Source organism: Penicillium paradoxum (genome assembly GCF_028828445.1).
Source record: "Penicillium paradoxum strain IBT 22861 chromosome Unknown utg000005l_segment0_segment0, whole genome shotgun sequence".
Lineage (NCBI taxonomy): Eukaryota > Fungi > Ascomycota > Eurotiomycetes > Eurotiales > Aspergillaceae > Penicillium > Penicillium paradoxum.
Genome location: NW_026643183.1, coordinates 1,589,100 through 1,611,264, shown reverse-complemented (window position 1 = coordinate 1,611,264; position 22,165 = coordinate 1,589,100). Strand labels below are relative to the sequence as shown.

General features: G+C 48.8%; 7 protein-coding genes across 7 annotated transcripts; 5 read left to right on the top strand and 2 right to left on the bottom strand.

Annotated features, from left to right (window-relative positions):
* Nucleotides 1–105: 105 nt before the first annotated feature.
* Nucleotides 106–5,266, top strand: N7457_005633 (DNA-directed DNA polymerase zeta catalytic subunit REV3; the record flags this gene model as incomplete). The annotated part of the gene is made up of 2 exons (XM_057176677.1): nt 106–340; nt 393–5,266. 2 exons carry the CDS (start codon nt 106–108, stop codon nt 5,264–5,266), a joined length of 5,109 nt encoding a protein of 1,702 aa, XP_057030979.1.
* A 334-nt stretch (nt 5,267–5,600) lies between these two features.
* On the bottom strand, nt 5,601–9,781 carry N7457_005632 (uncharacterized protein; the record flags this gene model as incomplete). Its single annotated transcript, XM_057176676.1, has 4 exons — nt 5,601–8,797; nt 8,850–9,297; nt 9,357–9,513; nt 9,567–9,781. The coding sequence occupies 4 exons, from the start codon at nt 9,779–9,781 to the stop codon at nt 5,601–5,603; spliced, it is 4,017 nt and encodes a 1,338-aa protein (XP_057030978.1).
* Nucleotides 9,782–11,270: 1,489 nt separating this feature from the next.
* Nucleotides 11,271–14,863, bottom strand: N7457_005631 (uncharacterized protein; the record flags this gene model as incomplete). Its single annotated transcript, XM_057176675.1, has 10 exons — nt 11,271–11,867; nt 11,921–12,037; nt 12,095–12,223; nt 12,275–12,464; nt 12,505–13,499; nt 13,553–13,705; nt 13,766–14,380; nt 14,442–14,533; nt 14,593–14,740; nt 14,789–14,863. 10 exons carry the CDS (start codon nt 14,861–14,863, stop codon nt 11,271–11,273), a joined length of 3,111 nt encoding a protein of 1,036 aa, XP_057030977.1.
* Nucleotides 14,864–15,490: 627 nt separating this feature from the next.
* On the top strand, nt 15,491–17,385 carry N7457_005630 (FAD-binding type 2; the record flags this gene model as incomplete). Its single annotated transcript, XM_057176674.1, has 4 exons — nt 15,491–15,796; nt 15,878–16,931; nt 16,984–17,165; nt 17,218–17,385. 4 exons carry the CDS (start codon nt 15,491–15,493, stop codon nt 17,383–17,385), a joined length of 1,710 nt encoding a protein of 569 aa, XP_057030976.1.
* A 720-nt stretch (nt 17,386–18,105) lies between these two features.
* Nucleotides 18,106–18,340, top strand: N7457_005629 (uncharacterized protein; the record flags this gene model as incomplete). Its single annotated transcript, XM_057176673.1, has 2 exons — nt 18,106–18,206; nt 18,250–18,340. 2 exons carry the CDS (start codon nt 18,106–18,108, stop codon nt 18,338–18,340), a joined length of 192 nt encoding a protein of 63 aa, XP_057030975.1.
* A 146-nt stretch (nt 18,341–18,486) lies between these two features.
* N7457_005628 (aspartate-semialdehyde dehydrogenase family protein) lies at nt 18,487–19,692 on the top strand (the record flags this gene model as incomplete). The annotated part of the gene is made up of 3 exons (XM_057176672.1): nt 18,487–18,517; nt 18,576–18,833; nt 18,887–19,692. 3 exons carry the CDS (start codon nt 18,487–18,489, stop codon nt 19,690–19,692), a joined length of 1,095 nt encoding a protein of 364 aa, XP_057030974.1.
* A 321-nt stretch (nt 19,693–20,013) lies between these two features.
* Nucleotides 20,014–21,229, top strand: N7457_005627 (40S ribosomal protein eS4; the record flags this gene model as incomplete). Its single annotated transcript, XM_057176671.1, has 5 exons — nt 20,014–20,024; nt 20,170–20,307; nt 20,376–20,660; nt 20,825–21,119; nt 21,176–21,229. 5 exons carry the CDS (start codon nt 20,014–20,016, stop codon nt 21,227–21,229), a joined length of 783 nt encoding a protein of 260 aa, XP_057030973.1.
* Between the last annotated feature and the right edge of the window lie 936 nt (nt 21,230–22,165).

Sequence of the window (22,165 nt, the reverse complement as noted above, 5' to 3'; positions counted from 1 at the left end):
TTCTTTACTTAGATGCCTAAAAAGACACTCATGCGATAATTGGTGCTTGAAACCATCTGTTTCTCGCAATGTCGCTGTGGCTTTCGGTCGCCACACATCACAGCGATGGAGCCATTTCGGGTGCGCCTCAACTGTATCGATCATTATCAGGCGACCGCGTCGGAGTTGGATCCCCCACTGCCTTTTCGTGACGGAGTCTCGGAGAAAGATTTCAAGCCCAGAGTGCCTGTTATTCGAATATTTGGGGCCACCGAGACTGGTCAGAGAGTCTGTGTACATGTTCATGGGGCATTTCCTTACCTTTATATCGAATACAATGGGTCCTTGGAGCCAGAAGAAGGTTAGTTATAGTCATACCGGTGATTGGACTTGTTGACTGACAAAAGATCTAGTGAACTCGGCAATCAAGACCCTTCATATTTCGATCGACCATGCCCTTGCAGTTAGCTTTCGCCGAAATGCATATGACAGGAGGACTGCCTTTGTGGCACATATCACCTTGGTGAAAGGAGTTCCATTCTACGGATACCATGTAGGATGGCGGTTCTTTTTCAAAATTTATCTCCTGAACCCTTTCCATACGAGTCGTCTGGTCGATCTCTTGCACCAGGGAGCTGTGATGAAACGTCCTCTTCAGCCGTACGAGGCACACGTGCAATACATCCCGCAATGGATGTGCGATTACAATTTGTACGGATGTGCTATTATGAGCTGTAGTAAAGTCAGATTTCGGGCACCAGTACCTGAGTATCTCGAACTCGGCAATCTAGCCCATCGTTGGCACGACCGTTCAATTCAATCAACGAGCATCATGGAACACCCAGCGCTACAGAAGCAAAGCAACTGCGCACTGGAGGTTGATATCTGTGTTCAAGATATTTTGAACCGTCTCGATGTCAAGGAACGGCCTTTGCACCATGATTTCACCGAGCTTTTAAAACCAGTCGCGGTTAACGAGCGGCTCGTTCCTAGCATGGCTGGATTGTGGCAGGATGAAACTCGCAGACGTAAGAAGAGAATGGGTATAAATGATCCCGGAAGCACTCCGTTTGGGCCTGATGAGTTAGTTTCGATGTCGGTCGATCAAAGAAACCACTCGAGAGGCGGTTGGATACACGAGGAAGAATTCCGTGAGATGGCTTCTCAGCTTGCCGCAAATGAGAGACAAGAGGACAACGACAAAGATGCGACGCTTGGAACGTTCTTGGGTACAGACGATCAAGCCAAAAATATCAAGACTGCATTGGACAGTGTCGAGGACTTCTTTCCTAACAAGATCGGTTCTCTGAAATTCGATAGTCCTTCTCAGGGCCCTGCCCAACAAAAAGCACCAGAAATCTCAGTTGATGAGGGTCTTGCTTTGTCATCTCAACTTGATGGACATTACTACTCTGATTCCGACCAAGGAGAGGGAGCTTTGGGCGAGAGAATCGAACAGAAACCCGAAAGGATCAATGATCCGGTAAGCGATAGCTTCTACGATGAGATATTCGACGAACTGCCCCTTTCAGATATAGTTGCGCCTACTCAGACCAACAGTGCAAAAGCAACCATCGATGGTATTTGCAACCAAGGGCCTCATCCAGGCCAAGAAAATGCCGCTCAAGACAAAAGGCCTGGAGATCATAGTGAAAGCAGAAGCATGGTCTCTAAACGACAACATTTTGATACTTTGGAGTACCAGCATCCACCTACAAAAAGAGCTCGCCATTTGGGCAATGAGAGCTTGTCTAACAAGCGATTTGACTCACTCAGCATGCAGAAGAAGAAGCAAGATGATAAACGAAAAGGTGTCTCGTTTGAGAGCAAATTGGATTCGAATGCGGAACTCCTGTCATCAGAACCAATGTCATCTTCCTCGCAGAGGACCGTCCGTCCAAAGGCGCATAGTTACACCAGCGGACTGAAATTTCCCGTCGTCAAAGACCCCAATGATCCTCTGACCATCATGCGATTTAGCCAAGATGAAAACCCTTCCACGGCAAAAGAATCCGAGTTTTCTCAATCCTTTCCAAGTTCTTTCCCTTCTGGATCTGGATCTGCCGACAAGGCCAGTGAAATACAGAGTTTGTCAGAGCTCCGTTCTTCAGCAACTATGGTGGGAGCTATCTCCCTCGATCCACATCTCGCCGAGACTATGAAAAATATCCACCAGGCATTCGATTTTACACCCAACAAGTCATTGTATTGCTTGAGATTTGCCAGCCCGACTTCTAACGAAGTCCAATCATCATTAAATGGCCTTGGACGCCCTTCGGTTGTGTATCAGAAAGCGTTCTACAGTGACGAAGCAGATGCACCTGAACGACCACGAGAATATGGCGGCAGAGAGTTCCGACTAGAAAGCAATACCATCCACTTTCTACCCGATTTTGACCCAACAGGAGAGGCCCCTGCAATTTTTGGCGAGCAGATGCCTATAACATATGACAGAGATCAGCAAGAGAAAACTGACCAGCAACTCCGAGAAAAGTGTACCGCTAGAATCTGGGAATATGCACCTGTCCCGCCAAGCCGCTCAGAAGTTATACAGTGGTTCGAAAACCTGGAGGCTTCGCCAAGTTCTGATCAAAAAGAAAAAGTCCAAACTACGCGTGCTCAAATGGAATCGGCCTTGCTCTCACAGATCGAGGGCCCAACACAGAAGAACGAACATGGGTTCAAATACTCACAGAAGGGAGTGTCTACTAGCGTGGAACACCAAGCTCAGTACATGAGCACGATGAGCTTAGAAATCCACGTGAACACGCGTGGGAATCTCACAGCCAACCCGGAAGAAGACGAGATCACTACCATGTTCTGGTGCGTTCAATCTGAAGATGAGGAGTTGGAGGTCAATAGTCATCTTCCTGGGGTTCATGTTGGGATGGTTTACCATGGTGAAGGCGAGAGGCCGGAGGCCAAAATCACCAAAGCATTGACAATTGACGTTGAGTGGGAGCCTACCGAGCTAGACCTGATTAATCGACTAGTCGATCTTGTCAGGTATCATGATCCGGATATCATCACAGGCTACGAGGTTCACAATGCTTCCTGGGGATATGTGATCGAGCGAGCCCGCAAGAAGTACGATTTTGACATCTGCGAGGAACTTTCGAGGACCAAATCTCAGTCCCACGGACGATTTGGAAAAGATGCAGACCGGTGGGGATTTGACCACTCATCCTCTATCCGCATAACCGGGCGACACATGTTCAATATCTGGCGCGCTATGAAAGGCGAGCTGAACCTTCTGCAATACACCATTGAGAATGTCGTATTCCATGTTTTGCATCGTCGAATCCCTCACTATCCTCCCCGCGTCTTGACGCAGTGGCACCAAAGTGGCAAGCCTCGAAATATACACAAAGTCGTGGAATATTTCACCTCCCGTGTGCAATTAAACCTGGAGATTCTCGAGGCCAATGAATTGACATCAAGAACAAGCGAGCAGGCGAGATTGCTGGGCATTGATTTTGCCTCAGTAATCTCCCGAGGATCCCAGTTCAAAGTTGAGTCCTTGATGTTCCGAATCGCCAAACCTGAGAACTTTCTGCTCGTGTCACCGAGTAGAAAGCAGGTTGGGCAGCAAAATGCGCTGGAGTGCTTGCCCCTAGTGATGGAACCGCAAAGTGACTTCTATACTAGCCCACTTTTGGTGCTTGATTTCCAGTCACTGTACCCGAGTGTCATGATCGCGTACAACTATTGTTACTCGACATTCCTGGGCAGAGCGATGCACTGGCGCGGACGAGACAAGATGGGATTCTTGGATTACAAACGACAGCCCAGGCTACTCGAGTTACTAAAGGACAAAATAAATATTGCGCCAAACGGTATGATGTATGTGAAGCAGGAGGCGCGGCAATCGTTGCTGGCCAAAATGCTTTCTGAGATTCTGGAAACCCGTGTAATGGTCAAAAATGGCATGAAGGCCGATAAAGATGACAAGGTTTTGCAACGGCTTCTGAATAACAGACAACTCGCTCTCAAGCTGATTGCAAACGTCACATATGGCTACACTTCTGCCTCATTTTCTGGCCGAATGCCCTGCTCAGAGATCGCCGACAGCATCGTTCAAACGGGGCGAGAAACACTCGAAAAGGCCATTGCCTTTATCCATTCAATCGAACGCTGGGGCGCCGAAGTTGTCTACGGCGACACCGACAGCCTCTTCGTCTATCTAAAAGGCAGAACCCGAGACCAAGCCTTTGACATCGGCGAAGAAATCGCCCAAGCGGTAACAGACATGAACCCGCGGCCGATCAAACTAAAGTTCGAAAAGGTTTACCATCCCTGCATCCTACTCGCAAAGAAACGCTATGTGGGCTTCAAATACGAGCACCGGACCCAAAAAGAGCCCGAATTCGACGCAAAGGGCATCGAAACCGTGCGACGCGACGGTACACCCGCCGAACAAAAAATCGAAGAAAAAGCCCTAAAAACCCTCTTCCGCACCGCCGACCTAAGCCAAGTCAAGTCCTATTTCCAGCGCCAATGTGCAAAAATCATGCAAGGCCGCGTCTCCATCCAAGACTTCTGTTTCGCGCGCGAAGTCCGTCTAGGTACATACTCCGAGCGCGGCCAACTACCCGCTGGAGCAATGATCAGCACAAAGCGCATGGTCGAGGATCCACGCTCTGAGCCACAAACCGGGGAGCGCGTGCCTTACGTCGTTGTGACCGGCGCGCCAGGTTCGCGACTCATCGACCGCTGCGTCGCGCCACAAACGCTCCTTCATGACGCACAGCTCGAACTCGATGCTGAGTACTATATCACGAAGAATATCATACCCCCGCTAGAGCGGATCTTCAATCTGGTTGGTGCGAATGTCCGCCAGTGGTACGACGAGATGCCGAAGGTGCAGCGTATCCGGCGGGTTGATGGTTCGGCGCTGGCGCGGCCGAATTCTCGCTCTGCATTTGCGGCGCCTGCTAGGAAAACTCTTGAATCATATATGCGCTCCTCGTCGTGTGTTATCTGTCGGTCTAAATTGTCGGATACGGCTGTGCCTGTGTGTGGCACTTGTCTGCAGCAGCCGCATCTTGCTATGCTTGATGTTGTATCGCGGCTGCAGCGGGCGGAGAAGAGAGTTGTTGATTTGGAAGCTATTTGTCGCTCTTGTATGGGTGTTTCTCCTGGGGACGAGGTGAGTTGTGATAGCATGGATTGCCCTGTTTTTTACTCCAGAACAAGAGATGCTGCACACTGGAGTCATTCGAAGGCTGTGTTGGAGCCTGTTGTCGATTTGTTGGAGCGGAAGGGAGATGAGGGCTTAGATTGGTAGTTATTGTTTCTCTTTTCTGGGCAGACGGTATCTTGAAGTCTTCGAGGTAGTTTGCGGAGTTGGATATACCCTTTGCACCGCAACATCTACAGACGCAACGATTAGCTTTTCGAGACTGCCCAGATGGTCGGTCTAGTTCATGGAGAGATTTTGGGCTTCAGTTTATCTCCATTTTGGCAAACTAGATACCTAGAGACCAAAGCTCATAAACGCTTAACCTCGGGGTCGAATCAACCATCGCCCATCGGAGTCTCATCCCCGTCCATCAGTTGGTTAGCTGGGGGTTTTCTTTTTGGTGTTTTCTTCCTTTCCAGTTGCCCAAAAGAGCAACCAATTAATTGATATTCATCATGTTAAGCAAAGCGTCAAGCGCCGATGGCTTCAAATCACCTTCCCCTTCCACAATATCCTCGACCTCGACCACTATTTCCTGTGCTTTAGCTTGTCCATTTTGGGTATTTTCACCCCCCATCTTCTTCGTTGTATTCTTATTCTTGACTTCATCAATGGTTAATTGAACTCCCCCTTCCTTCTCATCGTCCTCGTCGAGGCATACGCCCGAGCCCCCGTCTTTAGGCTTCATGACGCGCCGGTGAGCAAGGAGTTCGGAGCCCCGAGGTACAGAATCAGATTGTGGATCAGTCTTTGGCTTCGGCATATTATCATCCATGTCTCCGATAATGTCGAGAATCTCCTCGTGGGTGTAGACCCGGCCGCCGTTGACAGGTTTGGTGGAATCAGCACTGCCTACTTCCTCCGGCTCTCGAGGCTGTCGCGCTTTGCCCTTCGCAATCTGACCGAGGACATCTGGGAACAACCACGGGAAGCTGATGAGCGGAAATGCAGTAGATTTCACTTCCACAATCGAAAGATCCTCTCTTTGCCTTTTCTCTTCGCGTTGAGCCTCCAGTGCTGCATTAACCTGCTCCTGGGTGACCCTGTACATAGCTATGACCAAGGCACAGATGGGTCCATCATGGCGTCCGACCTTGTCATAGCATTGGCGCTGAAATGCACGGCGCAGCGTGCCCACAATTCCGCCCAGGTCTTCCTGCATTTTGTAATCCTTGAGAACAAAGCCATGTCGGAGTACAAAGGTCGACCAGACCTCGAACTCGGTGTTTATCTCATATTGAGCCATGATTTGTCGCATGCTTGTGTCGTATTCGGCCTTGAGATTTCGGGCGAACTCCATGAATTGATCACTTCCTGCGGCCAGTGGGGATTCCAAAATGCGAGAATCAAAAGGCTTCTCCAGGTTGGGCGCGAATTCAGTAGTTACCACGGCATCATACAATTGTCCGAGTATTTTGGAAGATTTGTAAATGCTGGATGGCTTTTTGTACCTCTTTTCCATGAAATGTGGCCAATCTCTAGGATTCAAGGAGCGTTCCATCCTGGCATGCGCACCGCTTTTATTATAATCGACAGCATCTGAATGAAGCTGCGCAAGGCGAATACACTTCTTTTCCCATACTCCCTTCGGTAGTTGATCAGCCCAAGCTAGATGGGCATGCGCGATTCGAGGAAGGCAGTCGTTCTTCATATAAGTTACGAAAAAGGAAGTGACTTCATCAACTGTCACATCGTGGTTAAGGTCTGGAGCCTTGGAGCCTTTGTAGTCCATGGACTTGATGAACCAGTGCTGGGGAATCAGATCAGGGTCCCAAATAACAAGGTAATCATCGCCGTCGAGATCACCCCCGGAGCACATGCTTGAAATGTCCTGGTCTCCAGTTTGAGGAAACACGATCACATCCCGGAGATCTCGCAGCTCCGGTCGGTTTACTGCTCGAACTACTCGGATGTCACCGGGGTGGAGGGAAGGGTTTCGAGCAAGAATACAGAGACCTTCGATGATTTTGCACACCCCATTGTCCTGTGGGCGGCATATCTGCACAAATATTTCAGGAAGAGCAGCCAATTTATCCTCAGATGAGATATCGTCGTGAGATAATGAATCTTTGAAGTAGCCTTTCAGAACACCTGTCTCGTCTATGACGCCAAGGAGGTTGGCTCCTTGATCTATGACAATTTTGGCTTTCTCTTTGAGATGTTTTAGATGCCAAGATTTCCAAAGCTCGAGCATGGTATTAACAAACGGCTCCTCACTCCGTCGAAAGCCATCAGCAACCATATTAGACAGCTTGATAGTGATTTGGTTTGGATCAATGTATCGCTGCAGTAACTCAACTGCTTTCAAATCATTGCACATGGCTCGATAGAGGCTATCCAACATGCTTTTGAGCTTGACATGAAACACTTCGTCCGGGATGCCTAGAGCAGAGAGTACAAGGATCAATTGACGATTCAACGTCGCAATAGAGTATTGGGACCAACGGATGATCTCCAACCCATTTTTGTTGGCTTCAAATTTCTGTTGGCTTGGGCGAATGTGTACTTCATGAGGCTGAGGATCTGGAGATACAGCCAGCATGCCCTTGGCACCGCCGAGGCGAAACTGGAAAGCTGAAGGAAGCTCTCCACTCAGAGTTTTTATATCATGTTCTTCTCTCACCATCTTGGCAAGGAACTCGGAGATCTTCCCAACGCCATCCGAAAATGTGAAGTCATTCCGAACTATATCTTCACATGGGACAAGTTGGACGGAGGTCGATGTGTACGCGCGGGTGGTCGAAAAGCATTGTCCCAGTCTTGCAGCATATTTAGCCACGTTTCGGATATGGTTGAACTGTCCCATCCAAGCTCGAATACTTGCTGCTGACACACCAGCATCGGGTGCAACAAAATACGCGCCATGCTCGCGGAATTGGGAATTGCCAAATGCGAGGAACTCATAGTGACGGTCTCCGATGGTGATGCCGTTTGACAGGGTTCTTTTGACACGAGTGTATATTTCATCGTTGGAACTCGTGAAGGAAGAATTGATACGTCCTTCAGTTTTCTCGTCCGTGAACCGAACTCGAAGAAAACGTCCAGTTGTGCCTGCGTGAGTAAATTCACGCACAACTCGATTCGATACGTCGACACAAGGGGTGTTGAAATAGATTGTGGTCGGAGTAACCCGTGCGGTGTGCATGAAGCAACAATAGCTCTTGATCTTCAAGTCACTCACTCCGTTGACACATTTGAGATCAAAGATCTTCTTGGGATCAAGGTATTGTTTCTTCTCGGTTGCAACAAACTCCAGCAACCTTCTGGCCTGGTCATCTCCGAGGCCCTTCAGTATTTCCACAAACTCGCGATCCATGGTGAATTCAGAGAGAAATCCTTGCGATAGGCAAACCTCCAGTTGGTACCGGATGGTAAAGGGAAGATGTACATAGTTCTTATCTCCCAGGTCTTGCAGCAACGTGGAAGCTTTGTTGGACTTGGACTCAGAAAAGTCAATCCAATTCCACACCGGTACTGGTCGGTCTAGACTCTCGACAAAGGCGCTTCCATCATTGACAGAGATATTGTAGTCGGCGAAAATCTCATTCATGAGTAAGAAGCTGGGGTTGATTGTATCGGGATCGGGCGGATGATTCTCATCGGGGGAAAATGTGATCTTGAAGACGTTCCATCGGCCTATCAAAAGAGACTTGTGAGCCTATTGATTTTGAGAAACACATAGACTTACCCAGGTCAATAATATGTCCGGCCTTCTTCAAGTTGGTCGAAAGAGACTTCAACGAATTTGGGTTGTGCGTCACAGAGGTCTGGCGATACCAGCTGTCCTCCTCGTTCCAATTTCTCTCCTCAGTCAACGTAGACCGGATGTCGTTGGTCTTCCGATGGCAAATAGCGGCAGAGGTTAGAATAAATAGGAGGGATTTCTGCCTCGATGTCTCGTCAAATTGGTCGTACACTTGGGTCAGCTGGAGGAAGGGGATTTTGACACGATAGTCATGTTGGGTCACCTCAGCAGTCTCTGACCCCCGGATGCCCACTTTGAAATAAATCAACAGGCATTTCCGTTTGACGTCCACAACATATCTCGGGTATGCCAAGTCGTGAAAGCTCTGCATGAAATGAACAGTGGACGGGCTCAGAAGGATACCGATGTCGACTTGAGTGGTTTTGAGTTCCTATATACCAATTAATTTCCAGTAATACGAAAATGACCCTGAACTCAGTTTGCTCTCACCAGTTCTCCAGGAAGCTTAATATTGGCCCGGACCGGGCTGGGGATGAACTCGTTTGAGTCGCCACAGACAAGACGGAGCGAAACATGAGCAACGCGGCCACTCCGGAGTTTCATATCACAGGAACCGGCAGTCCAGAAATCATTCTCTGGGGCAGGCCTTTAGATAGTTAGTAACGTTTCCTACACCTGGAGACTTGAGAAGATGTTTACCGGAACCGAATACGCCCTTTCGAACCAGGCTCCCCACCAGGACCATTCCGAAGGTCAATAGAAACGATATTTCCATAGCTGCTGAAAGCATCGAAAATATCATGAGTGTTGACCTCCTTTGGAAGACCGGACAGATCGATTGCAGTGGTCTCCCATGATTTCCAGGCTAGCCAAGGTCGGTCTGGTGACGTGTGAGGGGCGCGAGGTCGTATCATGTTTGTTGACATTAGGGCTTCGGAGCTGGAGAAGAGTTCTGTCAGTATGTGAAGACTGTTACTTTAGGTATGATCCACGACGTAGTTAAGAGAAACAAAGACAGGATAAGGAAGAGTAGAGATATCAATGGATGAGAAGGATTACGAGCAGGCTTTTAAATAAGGAAGGAGCAATCGTATAGGATATTGAACATGTTTGGCTACATCTAAACAGCAAACAATATACATACCACGCAATCATATATCTTGATTCATTCAATGCGAAAGTGCAAGCTAAGTGACGCGAAAGTGCGAGTTATGTAAAGAAGCAAAGCTACAGCCTTATGAACTAGGCGTTAGCTTAGATATCTCAATTGATATAGCATCAAAATCCGCATTATATGACATAAAGTGCCACTTGAATATCGGGGCGGAGCTATGGGATTATACCGGTGAGACAACATGCTTAAGCTGGCAATTAGGTTTATACATAGCCCTCAGATATCTGGATGCATACAATGTGGAAGTGCAAGTTACAAGAAACGACATTATATAATTAAAGATACAATATGTGTATATAGAGAAATCCCTGGTTACTGGATAGTCTTCCATGTTGAAGACACTCCAATTTACATAGCCATCCCCTTGTAATTTTGTAGAGAATCATGAACCCTCGCATAGCAACAACCTACCCATATGGTATAGACCGCCATTCAGAATCTTTTACTAGGCTAGAAGGTGATTGTACACACTTCAGGTTATGCCTAGCATAATCTATATATGTCGCTTGGATGTAAAAGCCCTATGATCCAAGAAACATGATGATACTTCTGTCATGGTGGGGGAATTATTTGCCTAAAATTTAATCTCACCTTCCCTTACCTACAGGAGATCTTAGTGATTAGTATCAACTGTCGTCATACTAAGAAAAGAACGGGTATATACTGACTGATCATCATGTATGTAGTTGGATCAGTACACCGGTAAAACAAATAATTAAGAAATGAGTTGGAAGGATAGTTGAAAAGATAGCTTCCACCTTCAAACGGCACAAAGCTGAGCGACCAAGGCGTCTACGTGGCACGCAAAACCCTCAACGCTGGGGAAAGAGCTACAGCATCCAGCCGATTTCGATAAGAATGGCCACGTCCGGCGGGCTAGAAAGAGGGGTTACGATATAGGGAGAAAGATATATTGAGAATATAATACGCTATGTTATAAGATACGAGAATAAAGATTCGATGGATTCAAGCAGCAAGTAGAAAAAAATTTGTGTGTAGAAAACCGATATTCGAAATGAGAATCTGACTTTGGTTCAATGGTATATCAAGTGAGATAGAAAAAGGAAAGAAAACAAACCAACCCAGACCAAACGACATGGGACAGCATGACAGGATGGTTACCTATGACAGAAGCATATAGAAGGCTCTATACAACGGATTAACACAGAAACCTAAGCAAAATGCCAGGTAAAATAACACAGGAAAACAAGAAAAAGATTATGGCACTATCAGGATGTCTGATCCTCTGATCTTGTAAAATCAGTATTTGTAAAGATGAAATCCCTTGAGAACTCAAGATCCATATCCAAATCCAGATCTTGTAGTCGATTTTCCTCCAAGTTATCCCGAACTTGTGACCCTTGGAAAGAATCATCTACCTGACTGCGTTTCGATGCACTGCTTGACTGTGACTTGGTCGGACTGTTGTGATCAGCCTCGGCTAGTGGCTTCCTAGCAGAGCGAGTGATCCTGCCAGTAAGCGGCGGGCTCTTTTTCTTGTATGCTATAGCAGAGGAATCGGATGGGACATGGGGTTTAGGGTTTGCTCTTGGTCGCTTTGGGGTGGGCCCGTTGTCATGAGAAGTCACAGACCCAAAGGATTGCGAGAACTGTGACCCATCTTCCTCATCACTGATTGGCTCCGGAATCCTTGTAGCTGGGGTGGTAGGGTTCATAGAGGACCTGGTGCGCTGGTGTTTGACAGAGGCGTTTGACTCAGGGGCATTCGCAGAGAACCCCATCACCCCCATCAGTCGGCCAATGTGCTGTTGGGCTTCGGAAAATTCACGTGCCTTTGCAGCGCGTTCATCTCGTAAAGTTTGCACCTAAACTCAGGAGGTTAGAAGGTGTAGATAATTGGGGGGAGAACGAAATCTACCTTTCTTTCCAGGTGTTGGATGCGTTTGTCTTTTGATTGTGCATCCTTGGATGCATCAAGTGCGGCAGCTTGCATAGCAGCTTGCAACCCCCGTTTTTCTGCCTCTTGTTTCGCCATCTGAAAATTTCATTAATCAATTTCGCTCGGCAAGAAATTGATGTGTGAAACACGTACCTTGGATGTAGTATGTGAAATCTCGGCTTCATGATCCCTTTTCAGCCTTTCAAGCTCACTGCGCGATCGCTCTTCGGATTCTTGCAATGCGGAATGAAGTCTCTCAACTTCAGTATTTTGTTGCGTCACCTGAACACAGTTAGTCGATCAGTCCAATATAGTTGTCGCTGAGAAACATACCGTTGATTTGGCAGACTTCAGCTCGGTTCGTAAGTCTTCCCTCAGGGCCAAGAGACGATTGAGTTCGTTTGTTTGTTGATCGGCAAGGAGGCTAGTCTGCTTGAAATGCTCTGAGATATTGTCAAGTTCTTTCTCCAAAGTCTTAGCATGGTCTGTTAAAGTAGCCATTTCACCTGAGGCTTGATGGAGACTTTTTGTGTGCCTGTTCATTCGCCATTCGCAAGATAGACATCTCCTCCTCAAGCTCTTCCAGTTGATCTTCTTTATCAGTCAAAGTGGCCATTAACTCCAACTCCTTAGAACGGGCTCGCTCTTTCTCGGCAGAAATTGCTTGTTCAGAGTTCCGTCGCTGCTCCTGGATTTCCTCTCGTGCGGAGTCGAGAGACGTTGTTAACTCTTCCATCTGTGTATGCTGACCTTGGAGGAGTTGCCCAAGACGTGTATTCTCAACGCCAAGTTCTTTGACACGTTCAGATGAGTTCCACAACTTGGTTTCAAGCTCCTTAGTTTGTTCTTTCGATTGCTCGTTCAATTCTTCATTGCACCTTTTCAGTTGCTCGTTTTCGTAAGCTAATCTGTCCCGCTCTTCCTCGGCAGCCCTCAATGGTCCTTCGACATCATCACACCGACGCTCTAGGTCAAAGCATGTGTCCTCAATCTTCCTCATCATACTGTCATGAGAGGTCTGTGCATTCTGCATGAAAAGGTCGGTAACCCCGGAACGCCAGTTGCGGTTGATCTGAGTGGATTGAGGGTCAGGTCTGTCACGCAGAACAAAAGAACCACGAAAATCTTTGGGGGTTGTCGTCGAAAAGGCACAGTCCATCTTTAGCATCGATTGCTCAACTCGCTCCATAAAGGATCTCATAATCAGATCATCGCCATTTTGCGCTGAAGAAACCCTGTTGTAAAGCCCAAGCAAGGATAGAAACAGCTTGTTTTGCATTGTGTACAGCTGAGATGAACATAATACCTGGTCATTGCATTGGCTTTCGCTTGCCTGCCGGGGGAAATGTCCAACCACTTCTCCAAGAACTTCTCTTAGAGTGGCTATTGTGTTGTTGGCACTAGTGAGTATTGTCTGGGGATGTGACTCCTGCAGACCATCCAATATCAAGTGTGACAAGTGCAATGTTGCCATTGTAGCCATCCCTGACCATCTACTAGCTTTTAGGGTATCAAAAGTAAATGTCAAAAGCTGTCGGGTGGTAGATTCTCCCGATTCCTGTTGATTTCGTATGTCAGGAAATGACCGTTAACGAGAGCCTTTATACTTACAGCTAAGCTTTTTGCGAGGCGTGAGATTAAGCGCTGGGGTATCATTTCAATAGTCCCCTGGCTATCCTTGGACAAAAGAACTCTGGTGCCAAGCTCCCGTAGCTGGGAGGACAAGGAATGTGCTGGTAGAAGGGTGTGCAAGAAAACGATTACCTATCGGCGAATAATTAGCATTTTGTTCAGTCTAATCTGGGGAGAGCAGCCAGCACTAACCATAGTTTGCGTCTCACCATGGAGACCGTCCCTCGCAGCCTTCTCGCACAGCTTGGCAATCTTAGAAGAATTACCCGCTATCCAAGCCTGTTTCTGGTCAGGTTTAATCGCATCAGCAATACAAATCGCCAGTCGAATACTCTCAGCAGCTTCGGAAGGTGAAAGATTACAACTGGACGAACAAGCCAGTATGACACGCAAGACGACCAAGTCGAGTGTCTTAAGGCCCCGTTTCTGGCCAAAGAAATGATTGATGCTGAGAAGCCATGATGGGCTTTCTGATCCGTGTTGATTGTGAGATTTTGTGTCTAGTGCCGTCGTAATCTGCGCGAAGATGGCCAGGCACAAAAGGTTACCCATGTGATCGTCCAGGTTGCGCAATGTTTTGGTGAATTCCAGCTGAAGATTGGACATGACCTCGGTAGGAATATCTTCCAAGACCTTTGGAGAGCCCTTGAGTCCAGAAATGAGTGCGTGAAGAGGTGCTACTGTCTTCACGCAAGGGTTCTGTGCCATTCTGCCCACCAGGTTCGCGACTAAGGAGGCAATCCTAGCGGGCGGCACGATGCCTGCTGGCAGTGGCGATGAGAACAATGCAATGCATGCCGAGGAATACTAGTATCGTTAGCTGACATAGTTCGACTGGCATATATTGGCTCGAGGGAAGGAAGCTCACCTCGCCATTATCATTCACGGCCTTTTCTAGGAAGGCGTCCAAAGCCACCGGATGACGCTCTAGCAAAGCGTCTCTAAATATTGGCGTAGATGCTGGAATACGTTAAAATTCGAGTGCTCACAATATCACAATATTCCGATTGAACACGAACCAAATGCAGTAATTAAAGGCAGCGCGACGCGCGACCGCGATAAGGCTTCAACCAAAACATCGGCCAATAACCCAACTTGACAGGGTTTGCAGAACGCCCAGGAGCCAATTTTGGGCGATTCACTTCGCTGAACCAGATCATGGAGGTCCTGAGAGTATTAGCATGTATACTCCCATGCCAGTCGCAACTAATCTACCTGTAACGAGGGCACATAGGGCGCGGTGACTAAGCGTTCCACCTCGCGCACCAGCTGAGCAAGTTGCTCGGCCATTATTTCAGACTTGCATAAGTGAATGGTTCTTTAGTCGAGGAGTTGTTGCGCGATCAGCATCAACTCTGTGGTATTGGCGATGTGAACGAGGTTTCTCTGCGGCCCGTTGCCCCCTCAACCATTTGGATCCAGAGACATCTCTACTTCCTCTACTTGCCCTACTTCTTCTGCTCCTCTTCGACCTGAGCGGAATATGAGCATGGCTTCGTTTGATTAGTCTCAATGATGTGTGCATAATTTAGATCGATTCTTTTACGTCAAAATATACCCAAAACATAGGCATCCCACGGCTGTACAGCATATTCAGCGGTCCCACGCCTCTTCGCCCCCACGTTTAGTTTCTCCGCAATTGGTTTTAAGCGACGAAGATCCAGAGCCCGTCGTGCTTAGCGGATCTGACGACATTGCCTAGGCTGTTGAGCAGAGAGACCCGAGCCTTTCTCGGCCGAACTCCGACATCATAGGCCCGAAGACGGAGTACACGGACAGGTCACCTCATGCGGGGCCGCAATGAAGGGGATTTCTCTTTTAAAGGCACCGTTTTCTCTTTTGTTGTTGAGAGAATAGAATTTTTCTCTTTTATTAGACTTGTATCTCATAAATTCGGAGTCGTCATCTTTCTTCGCTATGCGTTCGGTGCTCAGGGTCTCACGAGCGCTACCCGCTCCCGCTTGTCGGCCTCGAGTCTCACGCATCATTTTGGGCAACGGTGCTAGATTGAACAGTTCCAATGCTTCAGGAAAGACAGAGAGCTCAAAAGAGAACAATTCTTCTGGATCTACAAACTCTACCTCGCCCTTTTGGACCCCGACTAAGGCTCTGCTTGTCTCCGCATTTGCTGCGGGGTTGGGTTACGGCTGCGCTTCAATTAACCAGACATCCACACAGACTGTCACCAAGCCCCAATATGGCACGGCGAAGGATTTTGCAAAGGTTAGTAGTTCCCAATTGTCGCAAAATCACTATTGCCTGAAAACTAGAGCTACCCAAGCTAACAACCAACCCGCCCTCTAGGCCATCAGTGAGCTGAGAGCCAAACTAGGTGAAGACACAATTGGCACCGACGAAGAAGAGCTCCACCAGCACGGTTTCTCAGAATGGTCCAGCCTCAACGCTGAGCGCCTCCCGGTCGCAATCGCATACCCCAAGTCTACAGAAGAAGTCTCCGAGATCGCCAAGGTGTGCAACAAGTACCGCATGCCAATGATCCCTTACTCAGGCGGATCGAGTCTGGAAGCCAACTTCTCCGCACCACACGGCGGCATGACGATTGACTTCGCATCCATGAACAAAATTTTGGAAATCCACCCCGATGACATGGACATCGTCGTCCAGCCCTCCATCCAGTGGATGGACCTCAATGAGCAGATCAAGGACACTGGCATGTTCTTCCCCGTTGATCCCGGCCCATCCGCCATGATCGGCGGTATGGTGGGTACAAACTGCAGTGGTACCAATGCTGTTCGCTACGGTACCATGAAGGACTGGGTTATCAACCTCACAGTCGTTCTGGCTGATGGCCGGGTTATCAAAACCCGCAGACGTCCCCGCAAGACCTCTGCTGGATACAACCTCACAGGCATGTTCGTGGGTTCAGAAGGTACCCTCGGTATTGTCACTGAGGCTACCTTGAAGCTCGCACCCATCCCTGAGTTGACACGCGTTGGCGTCGTCGCGTTCCCAACTATTCGTGACGCCGCGTCGACGGCTATGCAGCTTATCCGCAAGGGTGTCCCCGTGCAGTGCATGGAGATTATGGATGATGTTCAGATGGATGTCATCAACCGGGCGGGTGGAACTGGTCGCGCATGGAAGGTCTCGCCGACTCTTTTCTTCAAGTTCTCGGGAACTACTGCCGGTGTCGCTGATAGTATCAATCTAACCACGCAGCTCGCGAAGGGCAACAATGCGGAATCCTTCGAATTTGCTCGGGATGACCGTGAGGCTCATGACTTGTGGTCAGCACGTAAGCAGTCTTTGTGGAGCATGATGGCTCTGCGTAAGGAGGGATCAGAGGTGTGGTCGACTGATGTGGCAGTGCCCATTTCTCGACTGCCTGATATTATCGGTATGTTCCTTTTGGCTATTGTTTTCCCGCACATACTGACGCAATGCAACAGAAACCTCCAAGAAGGAATTGGTCGACTTGGGTCTTTTCGCCAGTATCCTTGGCCATATCGGCGACGGAAACTTCCACGCAAGTATCATGTATGACCGAAATGATCCTGCTGAGCGGGAGCGCGTCGAAAAGGTGGTCTACGACATGGTGGACCGTGGACTGGAAATGGAGGGCTCATGCACAGTAAGTCGACCGTGAAAGAAACGCTAGGATATCTACTAATATAGTATTACAGGGCGAGCACGGCATTGGACTGGGCAAGAAGGGATCGCTCAAGAAGGAAGTTGGACCGGAAACCATCAACGTCATGCGCAGTATCAAGCGTTCGTTGGATCCGAACTGGCTACTGAATCCTGGCAAGATCTTCGACTACGACGAGGACACACCTGGGCCGGGACATTAATTTTACGTAACGTTGTGTATGACTTAATAATGGACATTTGGGCTTTTCAATGAATAACAGCAAACCGTTAGATCTTGATATTATATGGGTGGTGCGTGCTTCGATCCGAAGGATTGAAAATATCTCTCAGAGTAGCACTCTAGCACTCCACTGACGAACATTTGTCCGAGCTTGATATGCTTCTATTGGGATGAATTGATCTTTATCACATGCCGAGCAAACAGATCTTTGCTCGCTCGATGTGCTCGTAACGAGGCTCATGACTTCAATTACTATCCATCTTCAAACAATCATATGTCTTGATAGTCGCTTGCCACGCTGGAAACTTCAGTGGTACTTTTACCCTTCCTCTGACTCTACCCAACATCCAAGCCATCTAGGCAAGCTATATCGATCAGCAAAAATTGGCAAACCATGTATCTGGGCTCCAAGTCGAGGCTTTCGCGGGTTTGGTCAACCGTGAACCTAGCTTGAAGCCCAGAGCAGTATCAACTTGTGGTAAGCTGCCGGGAAATTTATCAGAGCTATACACAATTTTTGTCTTCTGCTGACAGATTCTAGGCAGGAAATATGACCAAGAAGAGTACGCATGTATATTGACCTCGCCATCCATCGAACAGAAGATATGACATGCAAACTAGCCAAACCTTGTGATTTAAACTTCGATTTGGGACCCGCATCTATTGACCAATCGGGGAGATGTCGTTTTGTCCGATCATGATGCTGACTCATCACCGCGGGGCAACGCTGGAATTGGCCGAGAGCGATATCGCTGCCGCAGTGAATTGCCACAAGCTTTCAACCCTATCACCAGCGAATTGGTAAGTACAATCGATGTTTCATAATGTTGTTCTATCGTTGAAGGAGTCTTGGTGCTCTTATCTATGAGGTTTACGAGGTATTGGAGCTAGTGAAGCCTCCAACAAACCGCATGCGGGGCTCAAGAGACGCTTGACTCATATAGGCCTCCGGTGATATGTTGCCCAATTCGACTTGTACCTGTTGTGATTCTGTATATCTTTTGGTTGATTGTGATTATTTACTTCTTGGAACATCTGGTTGGCTAACTTACGCAAGATTGTTTCCAGATCCAAAAGCAACATGGCTCCCGTATACCCTAAGAAGAAGTGCGGTATGTTCTCAAGATTCATAAGCCATCTAATAATTGATATAAGTCTAACATGGTACAGGTGTTCTCGGTGCCACTGGCTCTGTGGGCCAGCGTTTCATTCTGTTGCTGGCAGACCACCCCTTCCTTGAGCTTCACGCTGTTGGTGCTTCCGAGCGCTCAGCCAACAAGAAGTACAAGAATGCTGTGAAATGGAAGCAGGCCTCTCCCATGTCCGAGAAGCTCAGCAACCTAGTTGTGCGTGAGTGCAAGGCTGAACTGTTTTCGGACTGTGATCTTGTCTTCTCCGGACTGAACAGCGATATTGCTGGCGAGACTGGTATGTAACAACATCTCTCACTGACATGCATTATATGCTGACGGGATGTGCAGAAATGGCATTCATCAAGGCAGAGATCCCTGTCTTCTCAAACGCAAAGAACTTCCGCAAAGACCCATTGGTGCCTTTGGTGGTTCCCACCGTGAACCCCCAACACATGGATCTGATTCCTCATCAGCGTGAGCAGTATGGCCTCAAGAAGGGCTTCCTGGTCTGCAACTCCAACTGTGCCGTCATTGGCATCGTCATTCCCTTCGCTGCTCTCCAGGCCAAGTTCGGCCCTGTCGAGGAAGTCGAGGTGTTCACCGAACAGGCCGTCTCCGGAGCTGGTTACCCCGGTGTGCCTACCATGGATATTTTGGACAATGTCATCCCATACATTAGCGGCGAGGAGGATAAGCTCGAGAACGAGGCCCAAAAGATCCTGGGTTCATTGAATGCTAACGCTACTGGCTTCGATGAGCAGAGTGGTCTCCGCGTTGGTGCCACTTGCACCCGTGTTGGTGTCACTGACGGCCACATGGCATTCGTTTCCCTGCGTTTCAAGAACCGTCAGACTCCTACCGCCGAGCAGGTCAAGGAGGCGCTGCGGGAATACAAGTCCGAGGCACAGAAGCTGGGTGCTCCTTCCGCACCAGAGCCCGCCATCAAGGTGTTCGATGAGCCTGACCGCCCCCAGCCCCGCCTGGATCGTAACATCTGCGGTGGCTATACAGTGAGCGTTGGCCGAGTCCGTGAGGGTGCCGCTGGCGGTCACTTCGATATCCGATTCGCTGCCCTCTCTCACAACACCGTCATTGGAGCTGCGGGATCGTCTATCCTCAATGCTGAGGTTGCCGTGATCAAGGGATACATTTAGAAAGCTTACTAAAATTGATACCATCAACAGATGTCAAATAGATACAAATTTCATACATTGTACTCCGTACAAGTCATTTCAATATCACTGGTCTCCGTTCCCAAAGGGGAAGTCCACGGGTGGGTCCATCAGGCCCCAATTAGGGATGACATAAGCAACGTTGGAAAATCCACTAGTGGAGTCTGATTGGTCTGGGTGGGGAATAGGGCTCACAACCACCGCACAAGCGAATTCCGCTCCGATTTGGATCATCACTTCTCGGCCAGAGCCTTCTCCTTCGACACTCCGACCACCCAACCTTCAGTCGACAAATCAGACAAAATGCGCGGCCCGTAAGTGTCATGAGATCGCCCTCTATATCACTATCCAGGCCACTGGCTTCGTTTCCCTGGTGGAATGCGAATCCGGCCAGTCGCTGCGAAAGTGATCAAATTTTTTCGACTTCGAGCATCATCACTAACAAGAATCTCTTCACAGCGGAAAGCACCAGAAGCGCCTCAGTGCGCCCTCGCACTGGCTCTTGGACAAAATGTCCGGAACCTACGCGCCCAAGGCCTCCCCCGGTCCCCACAAGCTCCGGGACTGCCTTCCCCTGATTGTCTTCATCCGTAACCGGTACGCACGCGACACTATGGCTCCACAAAACACGACGAACACGCAACTGACATTTCCTTCGTTGATAGTCTCAAGTACGCCCTGAACGGTCGCGAGGTCAAGGCCATCATGATGCAGCGTCTGGTCAAGGTTGACGGCAAGGTCCGCACCGACAGCACCTTCCCCGCTGGATTCATGGATGTCATCTCCCTCGAGAAGACCGGCGAGCACTTCCGCCTCATCTACGATACCAAGGGCCGTTTCACCGTCCACCGCATCCAGGCTGAGGAGGCTGAGTTCAAGCTCTGCAAGGTCAAGCGTGTTCAGCTCGGCAAGGGCGGGATCCCATTCTTGGTTACGCACGATGCGCGAACGTGAGTTCCACACTCCACAAGTTCCGTGTCATTCAGTCGTTGGACCAAGCTTTGGTTGATCGGCGGAGGACAAGAGAACTTGGAACATCTGTTCCATCTTTCTGGAAACAGTAAGATCCCATTTATAAGGACAAGGTTTTGCTAACTTGCGCTCGCGTCTACAGCATCCGTTACCCCGACCCCGCCATCAAGGTCAACGACACCGTCAAGGTCGAGATTGCCACTGGCAAGATCGTTGACTTCGTCAAGTTCGACTCCGGTGTTGTCATTATGGCCACTGGTGGTCGCAACATGGGTCGCGTTGGTGTCATCACTCACCGTGAGCGTCACGACGGTGGTTTCAACATCGTCCACGTTCGCGATGCTCTTGACAACCAGTTCGCTACCCGTGAGTCCAACGTCTTCGTCATTGGACAGGACAAGCCCTGGGTTTCCCTCCCCAAGGGTAAGGGTGTCAAGGTATGTTATACACTCGGAAATCGATCTCTACGAATTACACTAACATTGTCTGCTAGCTCTCCATTGCTGAGGAGCGTGACCGCCGCCGTGCTCACGAGCTCGCCAACTAAATTCACAATATCTTATGATATTCGTGGAGTAACTGGCTGACAAACCCAAACACTAAAAAACTGTAGCTGGGAAACGACGTTATGTCTTGCTTACCGGGCTTGGATAATGCATTGTTCTCGTAGGTTCGAACCATAGCAAACAAAACAGGGACGGGTTAACCGCTTCGTTTCCGAGTGATATGATACCATTTGACGTTACCTCTTTTTTTCAAATATTTAATGACCGTATTTACTTTATCCCGCTGGATCCTCAACTCTTCCTCTCCCTGGACGGTTAGCTGTCATGTCCGGTTCAATTCGACTTATTCTTGGCCGTGATTGTTCTGCAAATCCAAGACATCCATATCCCGTACCCTTGTATGAAGATCCCGCGGATATCGTAGCTCCCGAGGTCGTTCCCTGGCCCCCATGCGCCTGACCCGCAACCCCGGATGCGGCTACTACGTTAGCATCACTCTAGCCTGCCCCTAGACCAGGGGCTACTGCGTACTAAACCGGGACTCAACAAATGCATCTCCGACATGAAGATGAGGCGCTCTATCTTGGCAGCTGAGAATCAAGGCCCACGACTAACAACAGCCTATTGAAAATATATTGCTCCTGCATCCCATACTCCACAGCCCTCATCTGCGAATCTCCCCTCTCATCTCCGACAAATCCCACTAGCTCCAAGCAATCAATCCAAGCAACATATCCCAGACGTTACGACTCAGCCAATGCAACAGTACTCCTCACTCCGTTCTCCATCCAAGCGGGCCGTTTCCCACGCTGGCAACAAGTCCGTGTCGGTGTACGTGGAAGGCGGAGATTACAAGGCGTCCAGGCCCGCTAATCTGAACATCTTGATTCACAATAATATACGCTCGGCTGCTGCGCTTTCTTGATTTGCTTGGCCCATCATTATCATTCACTGCAACCGAGTAGTCAATCTGCAGA